Genomic DNA, 17,285 nt, shown 5'->3' with positions numbered 1-17,285 from the left:
CCTGCCTGCCTGCAAAGGGGAACAGTGACACCCGCCCTGGCTCCCACCCTGAGGACAGCTGGCAGTCCCTTGGGGCAGCACCACCGCCTCTGGGGAGCAGCCCGCACTTACCCCCACCTGGATATAGGACTCGCAGCAAAACGGTCCATTTAGGGTGACTGTTCTGCCCCGAGGGGAGCAGTGAGCAGGTAACCTCAGTGCTCTACCACTTTAAGAACCCACTGCCCTGCTGGCCGGGGCTGAGGTTTTTCCCACGCTCCTGGGGGGTGGGGAGATGGGGGAGGGGGTGGAGCCACAAGTACCCTGAGTCAGGCTCTGCAGGGGGTCCGTCTGGGGCCTGGGCCAGACCGTGGTGGCCCTGTGGCTGTCTCTGGTCCCTGCTCAGGCTGCGTTCTCCCCCAGGGGCTGGTCCCTGGCTGAGTTAAGGCCGAGAGGGGCAGGGACCTTGGTGACCCCTGTTGGTGGCCCCCATCTTCCTCATCTGTAAGTGACCACTCTCCCGCTCCTTACACAGAGTTTCAATCGGGCTTAAAGGAGACAGGCGGGCAGTACAATGGTGTCGGGTACAGTGGTGTTGAGCGAGAGAGTTGTCTTCATTTTTCCCCTTGGCCAGCGGGGCCGGACCTATGGGTGGGTTGTCTTGGTTCTCTGTTGCCTGCGGGGTCTGGGTCCTCACACCCCAACTCTGAGGTCTGGCTGGGTGATGGTTAGCCAGGTCAGGAGGCCACCATGGCATCCCCACACTTGCACACCTCTGGCGACGACGGGCTCACTACCGCTCCGATTCCACATTCAGACTTGTCTCTCCCTGAACCTTTCTCTCCCCTGCAAGGGGAAGGGTCATGGTCCCTGCCACACTGAATTTGTCATCAGGGCCCGATGCAGGCACTTTGGGGGTCCCAGCTCCCTTCCTGTCCTCTGCTTGAGGATGCTGGCGGGGTCTCTGCATGTCTGGGGGCTCCAAGAGCCTCAGGTGGCCTGGGCCAATACCAGGAGGGACAGGACCTGCCTCTTTGCTGGCTGCCCCTGCCATCTGGAGCCCTCTGCCACACCCCCATTGCCTCCACCGGGCTGTGGAGCTTCCGGCTTGGTCACAGGTCCCTTGGCCATAAGTGTCCTTGTAGGGGGGGTCTGCTCAGAATGGGGGCAGCCCACCAGCCACATCAGGGGCAGGGGAGACTCACCTGTGGGCCTGGGCTCTGCCTCCACACAGCACCCCACCCAGACTCCCGAGCAAGGGGTCCCCACCGTCCCTCCCTGCTGGGGCCTTCGGAGGCTCTCTGCTGCAGCAGCTGGGCTGAGGGGGAGGCTGCGGCTGCTGGGGCCCTGGTGCCCCCCCAGCCCCCATCGACGCAGGGGGTGGGGGTGGGACAAGCATCGATAATGAGATTTTTGGCACCTCAGGCGCCTGGGAGCAGACCCCCCGGCAGGCCCGTCTCCTGGCCCAGGAGGGTGGGCAGGACAGGACTGCCAGGCCGCCCACCGGCTCATGGTCCGGGGGCTGACGGCGTGGGCGCTGCCCAGGCTTGCTGCCGGGCTGCGCGCCGGCGGGTGGTAACTGATAGGTAACTCACATTTTTCTCAAGTGTAATTCCAAATGGACCGCCACCTTTGCGCTTCTTGCCACTCAGGAAACACGCCCGCGCCGGTCTCCAGGGGGACACAGCTGTTAATGGGGTCTTTGGCCTCTGCCCCGCCGGCTTCCCTCAGCCTTCAGGTCTCACGCCTGCGTTCCTGGGTGCTGGGGCCCTCTGTTCTCAGGTGTCCGTGTGCATGGGCGCACACCTGCACATGCAACACCATGCACACATGTAGCCGTGTGCGCACACATGCACTTGTGTGACACGCAGTGCACACATATGTGCATGCACAGGCACACGTGTGTGCGCGCACACACACATGCACACACCCATGCAGGCTTCTCTGGTCGCTGCCCAGGGTTCTGACCGCCCCCCACAGAGGCAGGAGAAGGGTCTCAGGCCACCATTGTTGGAGAAGTGGTTTGTGCTCCGGCTCAAGGAGAGAGCGGCCAGGGCCAAGGCCAGGGCCAGGGCTGGGCTGGGCTAGGCTGGAGTCGCTGTCCAGGTGGCTGCACAGGGGGCGGGGGTGGGGCACCCTGCTATGAGCAGCACTGGCTGAGGCTTGTCTGTTTGGGGGCCCATCTGGGCTGAGGGGAGACAGACCCTGTGAAAGACCGAGGTTTCAAGCGAAGCCCTTGGGCACTGCTGCTTCTTGGACCCGTGGGCGGTGGAGCCCGGTGTCTTTCTTTGTCCCTGTCCCACACTCTCCCTGGGACTCCCCCTGGGGCTGGCAGTGAAGGGGGTGGTGGTGACAGGGGTCCCAGGGAGCAGAGAGGGGAGCAGCACCCTAGACGGGTGTCCGGAAGCGATCTGGCCCAGCTCAGCCCTTGCCCGCTCCCAGGGCTGTGCTTGGTGTTCGGGAGGTTTGGGATGGGGCTCCGAGGTCAGACAGGAAGGCTTAGTGGGGCTGGAGTCCTAGCCCAGACTTGGGGACCCCTCTGGTGCTCCAAGCAGCCCTGCTGACAGCACCCAGGGGCAGGGCGAGGTCCTGCACAGTATGACAGCCCAGCCAGCCTGGGCGTCCAGTATGGACACAGCCCTCTGACCTCCAGCTGCCCCTGACCTGGCATGTGTGCACGTGTGTCTGTATGCGTGTGCGTGTGCATGTGTGTGTGTGTGTGTGTGTGTGTCCATCCACGGCACGGCACTGCGAGCCCGGCTGCGGGAGGAACACGTGGAAGGCGGCAGGAACTCGGCGTCCGGGTGGAAGGTGGCTGAGTCAACCCTAATGGATTCAGGAGGAAACTTTCCAGCCCCTCGGAGGCTCTCGGGCAGGAGAGCAACCGCGGAGGTGCCCCGACACGACCGCGGTGTCAGCTGCGCTCTCCCCGTAGTGTGTGGAATGCGGGAGTGGAATTAATGCCTCTTACTGGCACCGGGAGCAACTGGGGAAGCGTCCTCCAAGTGTTTATTGTGGAGATGAAACGTGGATTACTGGGGGGAACAGGCGCACCCCGGGAGAGTTCGCCGAAATTGTGGGCATTGTCTGAAGCTCTGTGGGCGGATGAGCTTCCTGCAGGCGGCCCCAGGCTGGGATCCGGGCCCCGGGGCTCCTTGTGGCCTGAGCCCGGGGTCACCCCTCCTCTCTCCACCCTCTGCCACAGCTGGGGCAGCCCCTGGGCCTGGAGGTCACAGCCTTCGAGCCCTGAGTGGGGCCGGGACATCTCAGACCCAGTCCCGGGGGGCGGCCCCACCTCACCCCCCTAGTTCTTGCAGGGGACACAAGGGACATCCCCTGGGAGACAGGAGTCAGTTCCGCAGGTTTGGGGCTGTGGGTGGGCTGCCGCAGGATCGAGCTCTTACGGAGAATTGTCTGTCTGCTGGGACGTGCTCTGGAGGGGAGCTAGGCCTGTGGCCCTGGGGAGAGGGTCCGCGGCAGTGACGGGAGCGTGGTGGAGCACCCCCCCCACCTCCACAGCCCAGGCGGCGCCCGGAGCGCCCTGGCCAACTGCTGCCCAGGTAGAGTTCGCCCCACTTTACGGATGAGGAAACCGAGGCTCATCCGTAAAGTCCCTGCACAAGTCCCTGCACAAGGTCACCGTCAGCAACGGGTGGGGCTACACTCTGCCCATCAGGACCTGGCTCAGCAGCCACACCCTCAGCAGGGGTCCCGGGTTTAGAAGCCAGAACTCTGCCTGCCCAGGGCTCCGCTGGGCACTGAGAAGGTTTGGAGAAAACCCTGACTGCACCCCACGGGGATTAAAAGCTGACAAACGACCACCCTGACCGCCCGGGGCATGCAGGCCCTGGGCTCAGGAAGGACCCGGGGCTCCTCTCTCGCTCGACGGGGGTGGAGCGTATATAAGGTGAAGCAACAGCTCTCACTGCCTCCTGTGCAGAAGGCGTGTCCTGCACTGGGTCCTGATCTGGGTACTGACCTGTAGCTACCGTGGCAGGAAGGCGGGAGGCGGGAGGCGGGAGGCGGGAGGCGGGAGGGCCCCCTCCCCAGGGCTCCCCACTGGAGCCCACCCAACAGCGCTCCCGAGAGGCCGCCCTGCGCTTCTGCCACAGCCCTGCCTCCCTCTCTCCCCTCCCCCGATCCCTGGTCCAGCACCAGCTGTGAGGCCGTCCATCCCGGAGGCGGCAGCACACGGGGTGAGGGCTGGCCCTGCAGTGCCTGCCGCCCTGGACCTGATGCCGGGGCCAGAGTTGTGTGCCATGGTCAGAGGCTCCGGGACTGTCCTACGAGCAGAGAGTACTGCTGACCCCAGCACCCTGCCAGGTGGGCGGGGCCTTAGATCACCAGGGTAGACAAGGCCAGGCCAGCTCAGGGGACAGGACTGAGGTGGTGGTGAGGGCCGGGAGCCCGTTCCCCAGCCCCCCGCCTGCGGCGGACAGAGCCAGGCAAGTCGCCAGCCCGGTGCGGGGCAGTCCTGTGGCCTGGCCCTCAGTCCAGCTCACCCCCCCTTGCCAGAGAGTTTCCCCCACAAGGCCCGAGGCAGACAAGGACCTCTGCCCTGCTGCGGAGAGCGCTGCAGGTCTCCCTGGCAGTCGGGGACGCCGTTCGTGGGCCACGAGCTGTATCAGGGCCTGACTGAGGCTGAGGGTCAAATGGCCACCTGTGCCCTTGGGCTGGGAGGGGTGGCTGCTGGTGGGGGTTCTGGGGCTTTGTGCCAGCCCCGCCCACCCCAGGACACAGATCACATTCAGTCACCCCTTCATCCTCCCCGGGGAAGCCACAGGATGGGCCTTTGCTCCCCACCACCGACCCGGGCCCAGGGCCTCTCTCCTGGGTCAGCGCTGCACACAGGCCTTAGCCCAGGACCCAACCCCACGGGTGCTCTTTGCCAGAGCAGCCCCGTGGGACCAGCCAGCCAAGGGTGGGTGCTGCCAGGCCGTGGGGGCCCCGCGGCTCCTGCTCGCCTGTTTGGGGCCTGGCTGCAGGCAGTCTGGGGTCAGCTGCCCGCTCCCAGGCCTGCTCTCCCCAGCGGGCAGCTTCTTGTCCATCGCCTCTGAGGGCTCCAGTGGACAGAGGCCGTTTCTGCGTCCTGTTCGCCCTCCTCTGGGCTTCCGGTCAGGGGACCCCGACCCTCAGCCTGCATGGGGCTGTGGGCAGACACACCTGTCTCCGCCCAGCCAGGTGCTCCTGAGGAGTCCCTGCCGCCTCTCAGGTCTTGCACGTCCATCATCGGGCCGGGCGCTGGCTCCACAGGCGTGCACGGCCCAGGCCGGTTCGGGGTGTGGCCTGCGGGATTCCTCGTGCGTGCGCTGAGGCAGGACGGGGTGGCTGTCACAGGAGCCCCACTTCCTCTCTGGCTGTGGCCCCGGCCCCGTGCTCCCAGCAGCTCCCCGCTGCGGGAGGACATAAGGATGGGGCAGCCAGCCCGGGCAGCGCAAGATGACAGTCCCCGGGAAGGGCGGAGGGGGTCTCCTGCCGGTTTCATCGCCTCGGGACCTCTCCTGCCCAGGGAGGAGGAGAAGGGCCCCTCACCTGGGGGACTGGTGGGGAGCGGGCGATCTGGGCTCCCTGCATGTCTCGGGGTGGCTCTGTGAACCCTGTGAACCCACAGGGCCAGGGGGTCCCGTGGAGCAGCCCATGGCCTGGGGCAGGTCCTCGAAGGGGCCCTGGCCCGAGAGAGGAGAGGAACGTGGCTCTGAACACGCGTGCACACGCGTACACACACACGAAAAGCAGATGAAAGTTGGCTCTAAAAAAATCATTTAAAAATAGGCGCCCCCCGCCGCAGCCCCATCTTCCAGAATCTGTTGTAACAGATTCGCCCGAGCTGGTTAACGGTATTTGCGGTTTGCAAGATGCTACACGTCCCTGGAAAATGACAGACACGTTATTATCACCTCTCCACTCTCCTCCTGCCCGGACCTGCCCGCGCCAGGCACCCAGCTGCTGAGCAGTGGGTGCGGGGAAATTAACAGCCGCCGCCGCGCCTCCCGCCACCCCTCGCCCACCGCCCCCGCTCAGCCCCAGCAGACCTGGGGCTCCCAGCCAGGCCGAGGCCCATCGTGAACTGGGGGGGAGGGGTCGGAGGAGGGAAGTGGGTGGGGGAGGGCAGGGTGGGCATACCCCAGCGTGTGGCAGGGCGGGCAAGTCTAGACGGCTCTGTGTCGAAAGCCGAGGATAAATAAGATTTTATCGGCTCAGAATATGTTGAAACACATCCATCTAGCGGTTCCGGGGAAGGAGAGGCGGATTGGAGGGCGGGGGAGGGAGTGTCTCCACGTGACCTTTTCTCCTGAACGGGCAAGGACCCCGGGCTCCTTCCTGCCAGGCTCCCTGAGCACCCAACCCCAAGCCCGGGGGCTTCTGGGAGGAGGGGGCCCCGGCGCGTGGGCGGGAGCTCAGGCCTGCCTCTCTGGGCCGCTCTGGGTCACACCCTGCCCCTGCCCCTGCCCCTGCCCCGGGCTTGGCCCTCCCAGGCTCCCTGACTCCCCCCACAGCTGCCCGTGTTCACACCTGATGCTCCAGGTAGGTGTGAGAACAGCAAGCACCTCGGCCCTTGCCTGGGTGGGGGCTGGCAGCTGTTAGTGCCTGAGGGCCACTCCAGCAGGCAGCCGGGGCAGCACCCGGCTGGAGAGCCACCCTGGGGAGCGGGGCCAGGCCCAAGGTTGGTGGCGGCCTCCTGCAGGAAGCAGGAGGGGGGCACCGGGCCACCGATTGCCCAGGTGCGGACCTGTCCCCCCCGGGCAGGCAGTTCCAAGCTTTCTTCCCCGCAGCTCCCGGAGAGGCAGACTCCTACCGGGAGGGCAGTACCAGGGACAGCTCCCCTTGGCTCCTCCCCGCTCCAGCTCCCCTCGGCTCCTCCAGAGCGCGTCCCAGTCCCCTCTGACCGCGGCTGCACTGTCTGTCCTGCATTTTCCTGGGGCCTCAGCTGGCGAGTCCAGACCCCACAACACCACTGGGCCCCCACCCCACGTGGGCTCAGCAGGAAGCTGCCCTGAGTCCCGTACCCCCTCCTCTCTGCCTGACTGCAGCTGCCTGGGAAGTAGGACCCAGGCTTCAGAGAGGGCAGCAGCGGGCTGGAGGGGTTTCGAAGCGGTGGCCACTGTTCAGACCCCGGGGCCGGTCAAGGAGCTGCAGGGAGGGACGCTCAGGGCACCTTCACTCAGCCACACCTGGGACCTGGCCCAGCCCTGGAGGAACCGGCTAAGGAACCCAGGCAGCCCCCTGCCCTGGGCCGCCCCGGGAGTTGTGTTGGGGCTGCCCAGGAATCGGCCCGCCGGGACCCTGGTCACTCCTGGCCTGCCCACTTCAGCCCACCTGGGACGCACCTTGGTGGGCGTAATGACCCCACCCAGGTCATGCCCTCCCACAGGGTGACAGGACTGATGGGCCTGTGGGTAGTCAGCGAGAGGAGACTGCAGGCCCACTTGCCCCTGGGCACCCACCGGCTCCTGTCCCCCCTTCTTGGCCAGGGTTTTCCACACACCTGGTTCTGACCTCACTTATGGGACACATCCCTGGAGGCGGGTCACCTGGGAAGGAAGAGTCCCATGCTCATCCAGTTCCCACCGTGATGGGGTCTCCAGGGGCACGCCCTCAGCAGGCTCCCAATTTGCCAAGGAGAGGAGACCCCGCCCACTTGTCCCTAACCCCCACTGGACCTCGCCCCAAAGATGGCGATACTTCAGGCAGGGAGAGACTGTCACACTGCCCGGTCCGAGGGCTGGGAGTGACCTGGGGACCCTCGCTCCTGGTCCCAGGTCGGCCCCACCTCCCCAGGTCTCCCCTGACTTCCTTTCCTGCACTTGGAGGTACAGGGGGTATGAGGCCCTGGAGGTCCACTTGATGGCCAGGGAAGCTGCTCTGGTGGCCAGTGGGGGCCTTATGTTTCGGGGTCAGGGTGTCAGGCCACCACTTCTGGGCAAAGATGGGCTGGGACCTGCTCCTTCTTGGCTCTGCCTGCGGCCCCCTCTCTTTGGTCTCAGGTTCCCTAGAGGCACGATGGGGACGCGTGACGGGGCACTCCCTGGGGCTGTGGCCGGGGTCACTCTGGGCTGCTGGGGGTTCAAGAAGGCATGGGGACACGAGGACAGGAAGTATACTGTGGCTCTTGGACCCGGAATGCCCCCCCCCCGCCCCAGGGAAGGGAGCGTGACCACCCCGCTGGTCCCCAGAGCCGTCGGGAGGTGGGCGGGCGCTCCAGCCGCCCGCAGCCTGAACTGCTGAGAGCCGTCCTGGGTCCTCTCGGGGTGCCCTGGACCCCCAGGAGCTGCGTGCTGGGGCGGGACGGCCGTCACCGATTCTTTCCACAGGGTCCCAGCAGGTGGCATCTGGGGCTTCGTGGTCGGTGACCCCCACACTTCAGTGGCCAAAACCGAGCCACTGCATACAGCCCCCGGCCTCTGTGGCCCGGGTCTCCCTCCCAGTGGGTGAGCACCCAGAGGCCCTGGTCCATCTAAAAGCAGCGTGTGTCCTGGGCGCCGATGAGGGGGCTCCGTGCTGCGAACCTCTGTGGTTGGGGGACAGGGGCCTGCGGTAGGGTGGGGTGGGGTGGGCTGAAGTTCACGGCGGAAAGAGCCCGACTCGAGGAGCTGGGGGGCCTGGCTCCCAGCCCCCACCCTCCAACAGCAACTTCTCCCTCCCCCGCCTTTTGGTCCTCGTCCCAAAGAGGGACACAAAGGAACCTACCTCTCCATGGTGATACCCACATTGAAAGTGTCTCGGTCTGGCTGCCGTGGGCACAAACCAGCCACCCGGCTGCTGCTGGCGAGGTCGGGGCACACTGGGGGAAGATGCTGGGAGGGGCAGGCCCGAGGGGGCTGCCATCAGGGAGCCGGGGGAGGGGACTCCTGACCCGGTGGACAGCCCGGCACTCCCCGCAGGGGCCAGCCTGCCAGGGTGTGGGCCGGGCCTGCAGCCTCATCCCCGCCCCCTCCCGTCCAGTACTCCCCGCTGCTGAAGAAGCTGTACTGCCAAATCGCCAAGACCTGCCCCATCCAGATCAAAGTGGCCACCCCGCCGCCCCCGGGCACCGCCGTCCGCGCCATGCCCATCTACAAGAAGGCGGAGCACGTGACCGAGGTGGTGAAGCGCTGCCCCAACCATGAGCTCGGGCGGGACTTCAACGAAGGTGAGGCCACCCGGCCCAGGGTGGGTGGGGGCGGTGCCCTGGGGGCGCTGGCAGTGGGTTCAACCTCCCCCCCACCCCCATCTCCCCCCAGCTTGGCTTGGGCCCCGAGTGCAGGTGCCGAGCAGAGCGGGGCAGCCTGACCTCGAGGCCGGGTGGGGGTGGGGGCGGGGGCGGGGGGCAGGCCTGTGGCCCCCAGTCTGTGTGCGGCCCCAGCACCCGGGGGGCCCGCACCTCCCTGAGGCGGCGCCCCCTCCTGGCAGGACAGCCCGCCCCGGCCAGCCACCTCATCCGCGTGGAGGGCAACAACCTCTCGCAGTACGTGGATGACCCCGTCACGGGCAGGCAGAGCGTCATGGTGCCCTATGAGCCCCCACAGGTAGGCCTGGCCAGGGGTGGGGGGACCAGGGCCCCCAGGGGACCCCCTTGTCTTCGCTCACCCTCGAGGCCCCGCCCCTGCCTCACCCTTGCCTGTGGACTTTCTCCGGCACTGGCTCCCCACCTGAGGCAGAGGGGCTGACAGCCTCTGAGCTCAGCCCTCACCTGTCCCCTCTTCCCACCCCCGTTCCCACTCACGGGACTCGAGGGTGGAGGGGCTGAGGCCCAGAGGACTGGAGTTCGGGGTAGGGGGTGGAGTGGCGGGCAAGACGGTCAGGGGGTGAGGGGTGACCAGTGCAAGTGGGGGGCCTGCCAGAGGCCAGCGGAGTGGAGGGACCCTGGGAGGTCTGCCCTTGACCTGAGGGTGGAAGCAGGCCCGGGGGGCCCAGCTGGGGGCAGAGGGGAGGGGCCAAGGGTGATGGTGGCGTGGGGGCCAGGACAGGGGGTGATCACCGAGCCCTCCCCTTTCCTCCACCTGGTTCTGAAACCACCCGTGAACCCCCAAAGCTAGGCCCGGCTCCCAGGATCCCTGGGCCTAAGACCAGCCCTTACCTCAGTGAGACCAGGGCATTGCAGGGGTGGGACCACCCTGCCCTGCCCTCCCTGCCCTGCCCTCCCTCCCCCTTCACCGGGCCCACCTTCGCTGTCTGGACAGCCAGGAAAGCAGGGCTCTTCCGCCCCCTGCTGGCCGTTCTGTGAAAGGCGAGGCTTCCCTGAGCTAGTGCGGGGCTTTTACCTCCTGACTTGGGGAGACCATGACGACTGCCGTGCCCCCTGGTCAGGAGTCCTCCACGCACCCCTGGGAAACCGGTGTGTGGGGGGCTGGGGTGGAGCAGGGCAGGGCTCCCTCCCACCCAGGAGAGACCATGCTGGGTGGACCCCCACCCACGCCCACTCCCCTGTGGCAGGGGAGCCGCCCGCAACCAGTTGGCTGCCCACTCCACCCCCCAGGGGCAGAGGCCGGTCCGAGCTCGCTCAGACCCCAGGCTCAGTGTTCTGCACGTGTGAACAGATGCAGGAGGGGTGGATGGACGGACGCACAGACGGATGAGGGATGGGAGACGGAAGGGTGGGTGGGTGGAGAGCGGGTGTGGCGATGAAAAGGGCCCCAGAGCATGGCCCAGCCCCCTAAGCCCACCCAGAGGCAGGACCTGATGTAAGAGACGGGGGCTTGGAAGGTCAGGAGCCCCCACTGTCGTGGGCTGGGCCCACACGCTGACACCACAGCTCCCCCCCCCACCGCTGCCCCCTGTAGGTGGGGACGGAGTTCACCACCATCCTCTACAACTTCATGTGCAACAGCAGTTGCGTGGGGGGCATGAACCGCCGGCCCATCCTAATCATCATCACCCTGGAGACCCGGGAGTGAGTCTGCGGTTGGAGGGGTGCGGGGCAAGGACTGGGGCAAGGACTGGGCCAGGGACCTGGTGCGGAGACAGGGAGGAGGAGGGCAGGGCCCAGTGCGGCCCGGGGGGGGGCTGCCAAGCGAGCTGCTGGGAGGGTGGGGGGCTACAGCGGCCGCCAGAGCAGAGCTGGGCCTTGGGGGGATTGGGGCGGACCTGGGGTCCCAGGGCAGCCGGGCACTCTGGCCTGGTCCCTGGTCATGTCACAGCCGGAGGTGGGCGGGGAGGTGGGGAGGGAGGGCAGGGCCGGGGGTCGGAGGCTCAGGGTTCCGGCTGTGCTCCCGGACAGTGGGCAGGTGCTGGGCCGCCGGTCCTTCGAGGGCCGCATCTGTGCCTGTCCTGGCCGAGACCGCAAGGCGGACGAGGACCACTACCGCGAGCAGCAGGCCCTGAACGAGAGCGCGGCGAAGAGCGGCGCCCCCAGCAAGCGCGGTGAGAGCACGGGCGTGGAGGGCGGCCCCGGAGGGTCAGCGCCGGCCGGCTGCCCTGCAGGACGTGGGGGAAACGCTGGCAGGGTGCCCATGTCCAGGGCGGAGAGGCCACCTCACCAGCCTGGCCACCCCAGGTCCACTCCACGTAGCCTGGGGACAACCGGTCTCTCGTTGCCTCACATGGGGTGGTGGGTGCCCGCTGGCTTTATCCGCGTTGTCCGCCTCTCCCTGCCGCTCACACGGCCTTCCCCCCCCGCCCCCCGGCCTCCCAGCCTTCAAGCAGAGCCCCCCTGCCATCCCCGCCCTGGGCGCCAGCGTGAAGAAGAGGCGGCATGGGGACGAGGACATGTACTACATGCATGTGAGTGTCCGGGGTCTGCAGGGCCCAGGCCCAGGCCCCACTGGGAGCGGGCGGAGCCGCCTGTCACACGTTGAGCCCTGAGCCCTGAGCCCTGACCCCTGAGCCCCTGGGCTCTACAGGCGGCAGGTCTCAGAGGGAGAGCCGGGTCCCAGAGAGCCAGGCCCCACGGGGCCCGGACGGCAGGGAGGCTGGGCTGTGTGGAGTCAGGGGCTTCCCACGCCCCCACTGGGCGTTCACACAGCATGCGGGACCTCCCAGGTCCTGGGGGCGAGGGCGGGGCGGGCATCAGGAACCCCACTTCTGGAGTCTGGCAGGCCACCTCCCTGTCACGGGATGTGACCCTGGCAGTTGGTGGACCAAACCACTGTGTGTATGGCCAGGACTGGCCTTCCACGCGAGCTTTTTACATTTGAGTCAGAACGAGCTCCTCATTCTAAACTCCCCTACTTGCTGAATTTCTTGTCCCTGAACCCCGAGTGTGCCAAGTGCTGGGGAAGGGAGAGGGGACGGCGGGGACAGCGGGGAGGCTCAGGGGCTGGAAGGGGTGGGCATGGGCGTGTGGACAGAGGACACCTGTCCCCCGCTCTGGAGAAAGAGGAAAGAAGGGGCCTGCGGGTGCCGGGGAGCCCGCGAGGCTGTGGGCCCGGGGTCCCCGGGGCTCCCACCAGGGGCCCCCAGGCAGAGGCCCGCCTCCCTGTGCTCAGGTGCGGGGCCGGGAGAACTTCGAGATCCTGATGAAGGTCAAGGAGAGCCTGGAGCTGATGGAGCTGGTGCCCCAGCAGGTGGTGGACTCCTACCGGCAGCAGCAGCAGCAGCAGCTCCTCCAGAGGCCGTGAGTGCAGCCCCCGCGCACAGGACACCAGGCCCCCGCGGCGTCCCCTCCCGTGGGGGGCCTTCCTTAACTGCCGGGGTCACGACCATCAAGGGGCTCCCCTAAACGTCTCCCGAGTGGAGGGCGAGGGGGCCCCCCCGCAGTGGCGTGAGTGCCCTGCCCCCACCCGCCGGCTCCTGAGAGCAGGCTGGGCACCACGGCCTGGGTGGAGCGGCGGGGGGCGGGGGGCGGGGGGAGGTGCTCCGACACCTCAGCTCAGGGTCAGGGGCCGCATGGAGGTGCCTGGGGGGCGGGGCAGGAGGCTGCCTCCTGGGCCCTCTCCAGTACGGCTGTCGCTGTCCCGGCAGGAGCCACCTGCAGCCGCCGTCCTACGGGCCGGTCCTCTCGCCCATGAACAAGGTGCATGGGGGCGTCAACAAGCTGCCCTCAGTCAACCAGCTGGTGGGCCAGCCGCCCCCGCACAGCTCGGGGGCCGGGCCCAACGTGGGGCCCATGGGTGAGTCGCAGTGGGGACCGGGGTGGGCGGGGGAGGCCCAGATGCTGGGCCTGGCTCCAGACACGTCTGTCCACTCAAGACCCGCCCGAGGGGCTCTTGGTGGCTGCCTCCCTCCCTCCCGCCCTCCCTCCCGTAGGCCTGGCCCATGGCAGGAAGGGCGCCTCTGCCGTTCCCACTCCTGGGGGGTCGTGCCTTGCCTCTGACAGTCCCTCCCGACTCTTGGCAGGCCCCGGGATACTGCCCAACCACGGCCACGCCCTGCCGGCCAACGGGGAGATGAACGGCAGCCACGGCTCCCAGCCCCTGGTCCCGGGGACCCACTGCACCCCGCCTCCCCCCTACCACGCGGACCCCAGCCTGGTCAGGTATGTGGGCTGCGGCCAGGCCCTGCCCCTAACCCACTGGCCTCGGCCCCTTGGTGGCTGTTGGTCCACAGGCCGGAGGCTGGGGGCAGTCTCCGCCAGCGCCTGGCCTTCCCCTGCCTGTCACTCTGCTGCCACCTGGGGGTGAACAGAGGCAGAGAAAGTGTGTGTGTGGGGGTGCGGCTGATGCTGGGAGGTGGGGGAGCACGAAAGCTGGGGGGTCCTTGGAGGCTGCGCCGTGGTGGCCACGTGGGCAGGGGTGGGCAGGGGTGGGCAGGGGTGGGCAGGGGTGGCCAGGAGTCACCCTTCCGTACGCAGCGCCCCCCGCCGCCAGGCCACACGGCCGCCCCTCAGACGTGGGTGCTGTGTCATCTGGTGAATTCTCCCCGCAGTTTTTTAACGGGACTGGGGTGTCCGAACTGCATTGAGCACTTCACCTCCCAGGGGCTGCAGAGCGTCTACCACCTGCAGAACCTGACCATGGAGGTACGGTCCCCGCCGTCCCCGCGGTCCCCACCCGCCCCCACTGCAGGGAGCTCGGCTCCTCCCTCTGGGGAGGCTCTCTGGTCATGTCCTGTTCTCAAGGCTCGAGGAGGCGGCTGTGACATTTGGGAAACCCTTCTTCCCAAGCCCACCCACATCCTCACCTCTGGCTTTTGTGCCGAAGTCCCCCCATGAAGGGGGGCAGGCCCGGCTGTGCAGGCCCGGGCAGCTGGACTGGCCACGTGATGTCTGACCCCCAGCCGCCAGGCTGCCTGTGATGTGAGGGGGATGGACTCCTTCTAAGGCCCAGAGTTTCAGAAGGCAGAGGCTGGAGGGCCTTCTTGGAGCTGGTCTATCTCAGTGCCGCTCACCAGGGAGAAAGGGAGACTTGGAAGGGACGTGGGCTGTGGGCATCTGGACACAGCCATGGGTGAAACAGGAATGGGGGCTGGGCCCACTCCGGAGTGCCCTGGGTGGGCGGGCGCTGTCAGCGGGGGACTCCCAGGCCAGGGAGACACGGCTGCGGCCTGGATCCCTGGGGAGGGGGGGGTTCGGTGGCCCGGAGCCTTCTGCGGGGCCTGCCCCCAGCCTAGTGCCACAGACGACCAGGCCATGTGCTCAGAGGGTGGCCCTGACAGTGTCTGTGTGTCTACCAATGTCCCTGGGGACCCGATGCTGGACTGGCTCGGTGTTGACCCTTGCCTCGCCAGCATGACCTGTGTGCTCCGGGCGTGCTGGGAGCGTGGGTTGGGGGTAGGAACCGGGTCATCAGCTCTGGCCTCAAAGGGCTGGGGGGCAGGCGCCAGGTCCTCCAGGGCTGGGGGTGGAGGGTCTCCATGGGTCGCTGTGGCGGTGAACGGGGCCCAGGCCCCACGCAGCCCAGCAGTGACCCCTCTTGCACTAGCAGATGGGTCACCTCTCAGCTCTCTGGACATTGTCTGGGCCACCAGGCGGGGTGTGTCCAGATCAGCTGCACAGGGTGGGCACAGACTCCTGTCCTTGGAGCCCCTCCGAGCTGCTGTATTGCCCCCACCGTCAAGTTCCAGGATCAGGACGGGTGGTGGCCCCGCACATCAGGCTGCCCCTGGCCTCCCTGGTGGTCCTGGGGACTCCCCCCAGTCAGGTGCCCGGCTGGAGAGGAGGGGGCGTGGCCTGCAGCTCCACCTTTAACGGGGCTTTGGGGCGCCTGCCGCTTCTGCAGGATCTCGGGGCCCTGAAGATCCCGGACCAGTACCGGATGACCATCTGGAGAGGCCTGCAGGACCTGAAGCAAGGCCACGACTGCGGGGCTCAGCAGCTGATCCGCTCCAGCAGCAACGCCGCCACCATCTCCATCGGCAGCTCCGGGGAGCTGCAGCGGCAGCGCGTGATGGAGGCCGTGCACTTCCGCGTGCGCCACACCATCACCATCCCCAACCGCGGCATCCCTGGCGGCGCGGGGGGCGCGGGCCCCGATGAGTGGGCGGACTTTGGCTTCGACCTCCCGGACTGCAAGTCCCGCAGACAGTCCATCAAGGAGGAGTTCACGGAGGGGGAGGCCAACTGACCGCGGGAGGGCGCACCGGAGTGCGGGGAGCCGCGCCAGCGCCCCTGCGGGCTGCAGCCAGAGAAGCCTGGCTTTACCTCTTCCTTTTTGTCAAAAACTGCCCCTGGGGCTGTGCCCGGGAAAGGCCAAGTCCAGCCTTCCAGGGCCGGAGAGGCCGTGCAGGGAGGAGCTTGCGCGGCGCGCGGAGGGCCGGCGTCCCCGACCAGCCGGCCGACCCATCTCCTCCCTGCCTCATCTTCCTCGGGGACTCTGCTGCTCAGGCGAGAGCCTTGGGAATGACAGGACGGCCTCTGCTGACGGACTGCCAAATAGTATTCTTTGATGTCTTCTCATCTGGGTAGCAACGAGGAGCTTGGGGATTGTGTCCGAAACATTTATTTTCAGGGCGCTGCTCCAGACAGGCTCTGTCAAGGCTGGGCCCTCGGCTGGACTTGAGGGTCAGCCCATCCCTCACACACTTGACAACCAGTTCCACCCCCAGGGCAGCTGCCCTCCACCTCCTGGACTGGGAGGTGTTACCAAGTACTGGGTCCCTCCTAGGGGGCTTTTGGGCGATGCCCACCGGCCAAGGCCCCTGCCGGCATCACTGGCCAGTCACCACTCCTCGACGAGCATCTTAGCACACATGCAGAAAGACCCTTAAATGACAGGAAATTGTCAATATTTGATAAAATGATACCCTTTTCTACATGGTGGGTCAGCTTTTAAAAAAAAAATTAACTTTCCCTTCAGGATTCAACCTAGGCGTGTCCCAGGTCTATGGAAACAAACGGGGCTGCAAAAGCAAACCAGGTGGGGGTCCTGGTGTGGCTGGGTGGGATGAGACCCCCCCCACTGAGAGACTTCCATGGGAAACTCTCCTGTTCAAACGGTGCCCTTGTAAGCTGGGGGAGGAGCCACGGGAGAGCCCCTCCCCAGTGGAGAGAGCAGTGGGCTGGAAGGTCCACCTCTGGGCCTCGGAGGCGGGCTCTGTGCTGGAGGGGCCTCCTGTCCCCCATGGGGCTGCAGGAGGCAGGGGGTGGGGTCTGGCCTCTATGAGGGACCCCAAGGCACCCGTGGACTTGGCGGAGACAGCTCTTGATGCCCACTGAGGGGGCCCTTAGGAGCCTGGCTGCAGGGCAGCAAACAGAAGGCCACAGGGAAGGTGGGTGGCAGGGCTGAAGCAGGCGGGCGGGCGGGCGGGCGGGGGTCCTCTCCACTGTCCACTGTGGGGACTGAGACACCACCCTGTGGGCTGCCTGGTGTCCCCCAATCAGCCACTCTGTCCTTTTGCCGGGGTTCCGATGCATTGATCCTTCAACTCCGGGTGCTCCTCACTGCCACCCCAGAAGCAGGGAAGGCCCCCCAGGCCAGGGGAAGGTGGATACAGGGTCCGGAGTGCCCCTGGGGTTCGTTGGTTGCAGGACACCCCCTGCCCCTGGCCCCGGAAGGGGCCCTTCTGTGTGGAGCCGGGGAGGGTGTGCTCAGGAACTGAGCTCCGGCCCTCTCCTTGTGGAGGGGCAGGGGGAGCGGGGTTAAAGTGCCCATTTGTTCCATTTTCAGGCCCTTGGGAAGGCTGCTGGGGGGCGTACCTGGGGGAAGCTTGACCTCCGGGGCCCAGGGCTGTCCTGACGGGAACGACCCAGGCCAGAGCCACCCCCGTCCCAGACCCTCCAGCAGGGTGGCCCGCAGACCAGGACGTCATCACAGCAGGTTGCCCGCGCAGACAGCGCGAGTCCCGACGTGTTCAACAGCAGCGCTCTGGTGTCGACACTAGGAGTGGCTTCCTTCCCCACACGCTCCCCCGGGACCACGTATCAGGGTGGCCAGAACCTCAGGGCAACAGAACCAGCGTGTCCCAGCTGGCACCAGGCTTTGCCAGTTAGCGGCACTGGGGGGGGGGGGGGA

The 17,285-nt window shown here is 67.1% G+C and overlaps 1 protein-coding gene across 4 annotated transcripts in view; it reads left to right on the top strand.

The window, feature by feature from the left end:
- TP73 (tumor protein p73) overlaps window positions 1–16,012 on the top strand; it is a 33,926-nt gene extending 17,914 nt beyond the window's left edge. For 2 of the 4 annotated variants that reach the window (XM_037146845.2, XM_037146844.2), the window contains exons 4-13: window positions 8,923–9,109; window positions 9,370–9,485; window positions 10,740–10,849; window positions 11,177–11,319; window positions 11,591–11,679; window positions 12,384–12,511; window positions 12,859–13,007; window positions 13,234–13,372; window positions 13,762–13,855; window positions 15,054–16,012. In XM_037146845.2, the coding sequence (XP_037002740.2) occupies window positions 8,923–9,109; window positions 9,370–9,485; window positions 10,740–10,849; window positions 11,177–11,319; window positions 11,591–11,679; window positions 12,384–12,511; window positions 12,859–13,007; window positions 13,234–13,372; window positions 13,762–13,855; window positions 15,054–15,398 (1,500 nt within the window). In that variant the 3' untranslated portion in view covers window positions 15,399–16,012. The remainder of the gene's footprint in view (window positions 1–8,922; window positions 9,110–9,369; window positions 9,486–10,739; window positions 10,850–11,176; window positions 11,320–11,590; window positions 11,680–12,383; window positions 12,512–12,858; window positions 13,008–13,233; window positions 13,373–13,761; window positions 13,856–15,053) is intronic. The other 2 variants (XM_037146847.2, XM_037146846.2) reach the window with 2 other exon arrangements.
- Window positions 16,013–17,285: the final 1,273 nt, after the last annotated feature.

The sequence above is a fragment of the Artibeus jamaicensis genome, unplaced genomic scaffold (assembly GCF_021234435.1).
Source record: "Artibeus jamaicensis isolate MK-2021 breed Jamaican fruit bat unplaced genomic scaffold, CSHL_Jam_final scaffold_847, whole genome shotgun sequence".
Classification (NCBI taxonomy): Eukaryota; Metazoa; Chordata; class Mammalia; order Chiroptera; family Phyllostomidae; genus Artibeus; species Artibeus jamaicensis.
This window is presented reverse-complemented; position numbering and strand designations above follow the sequence as displayed.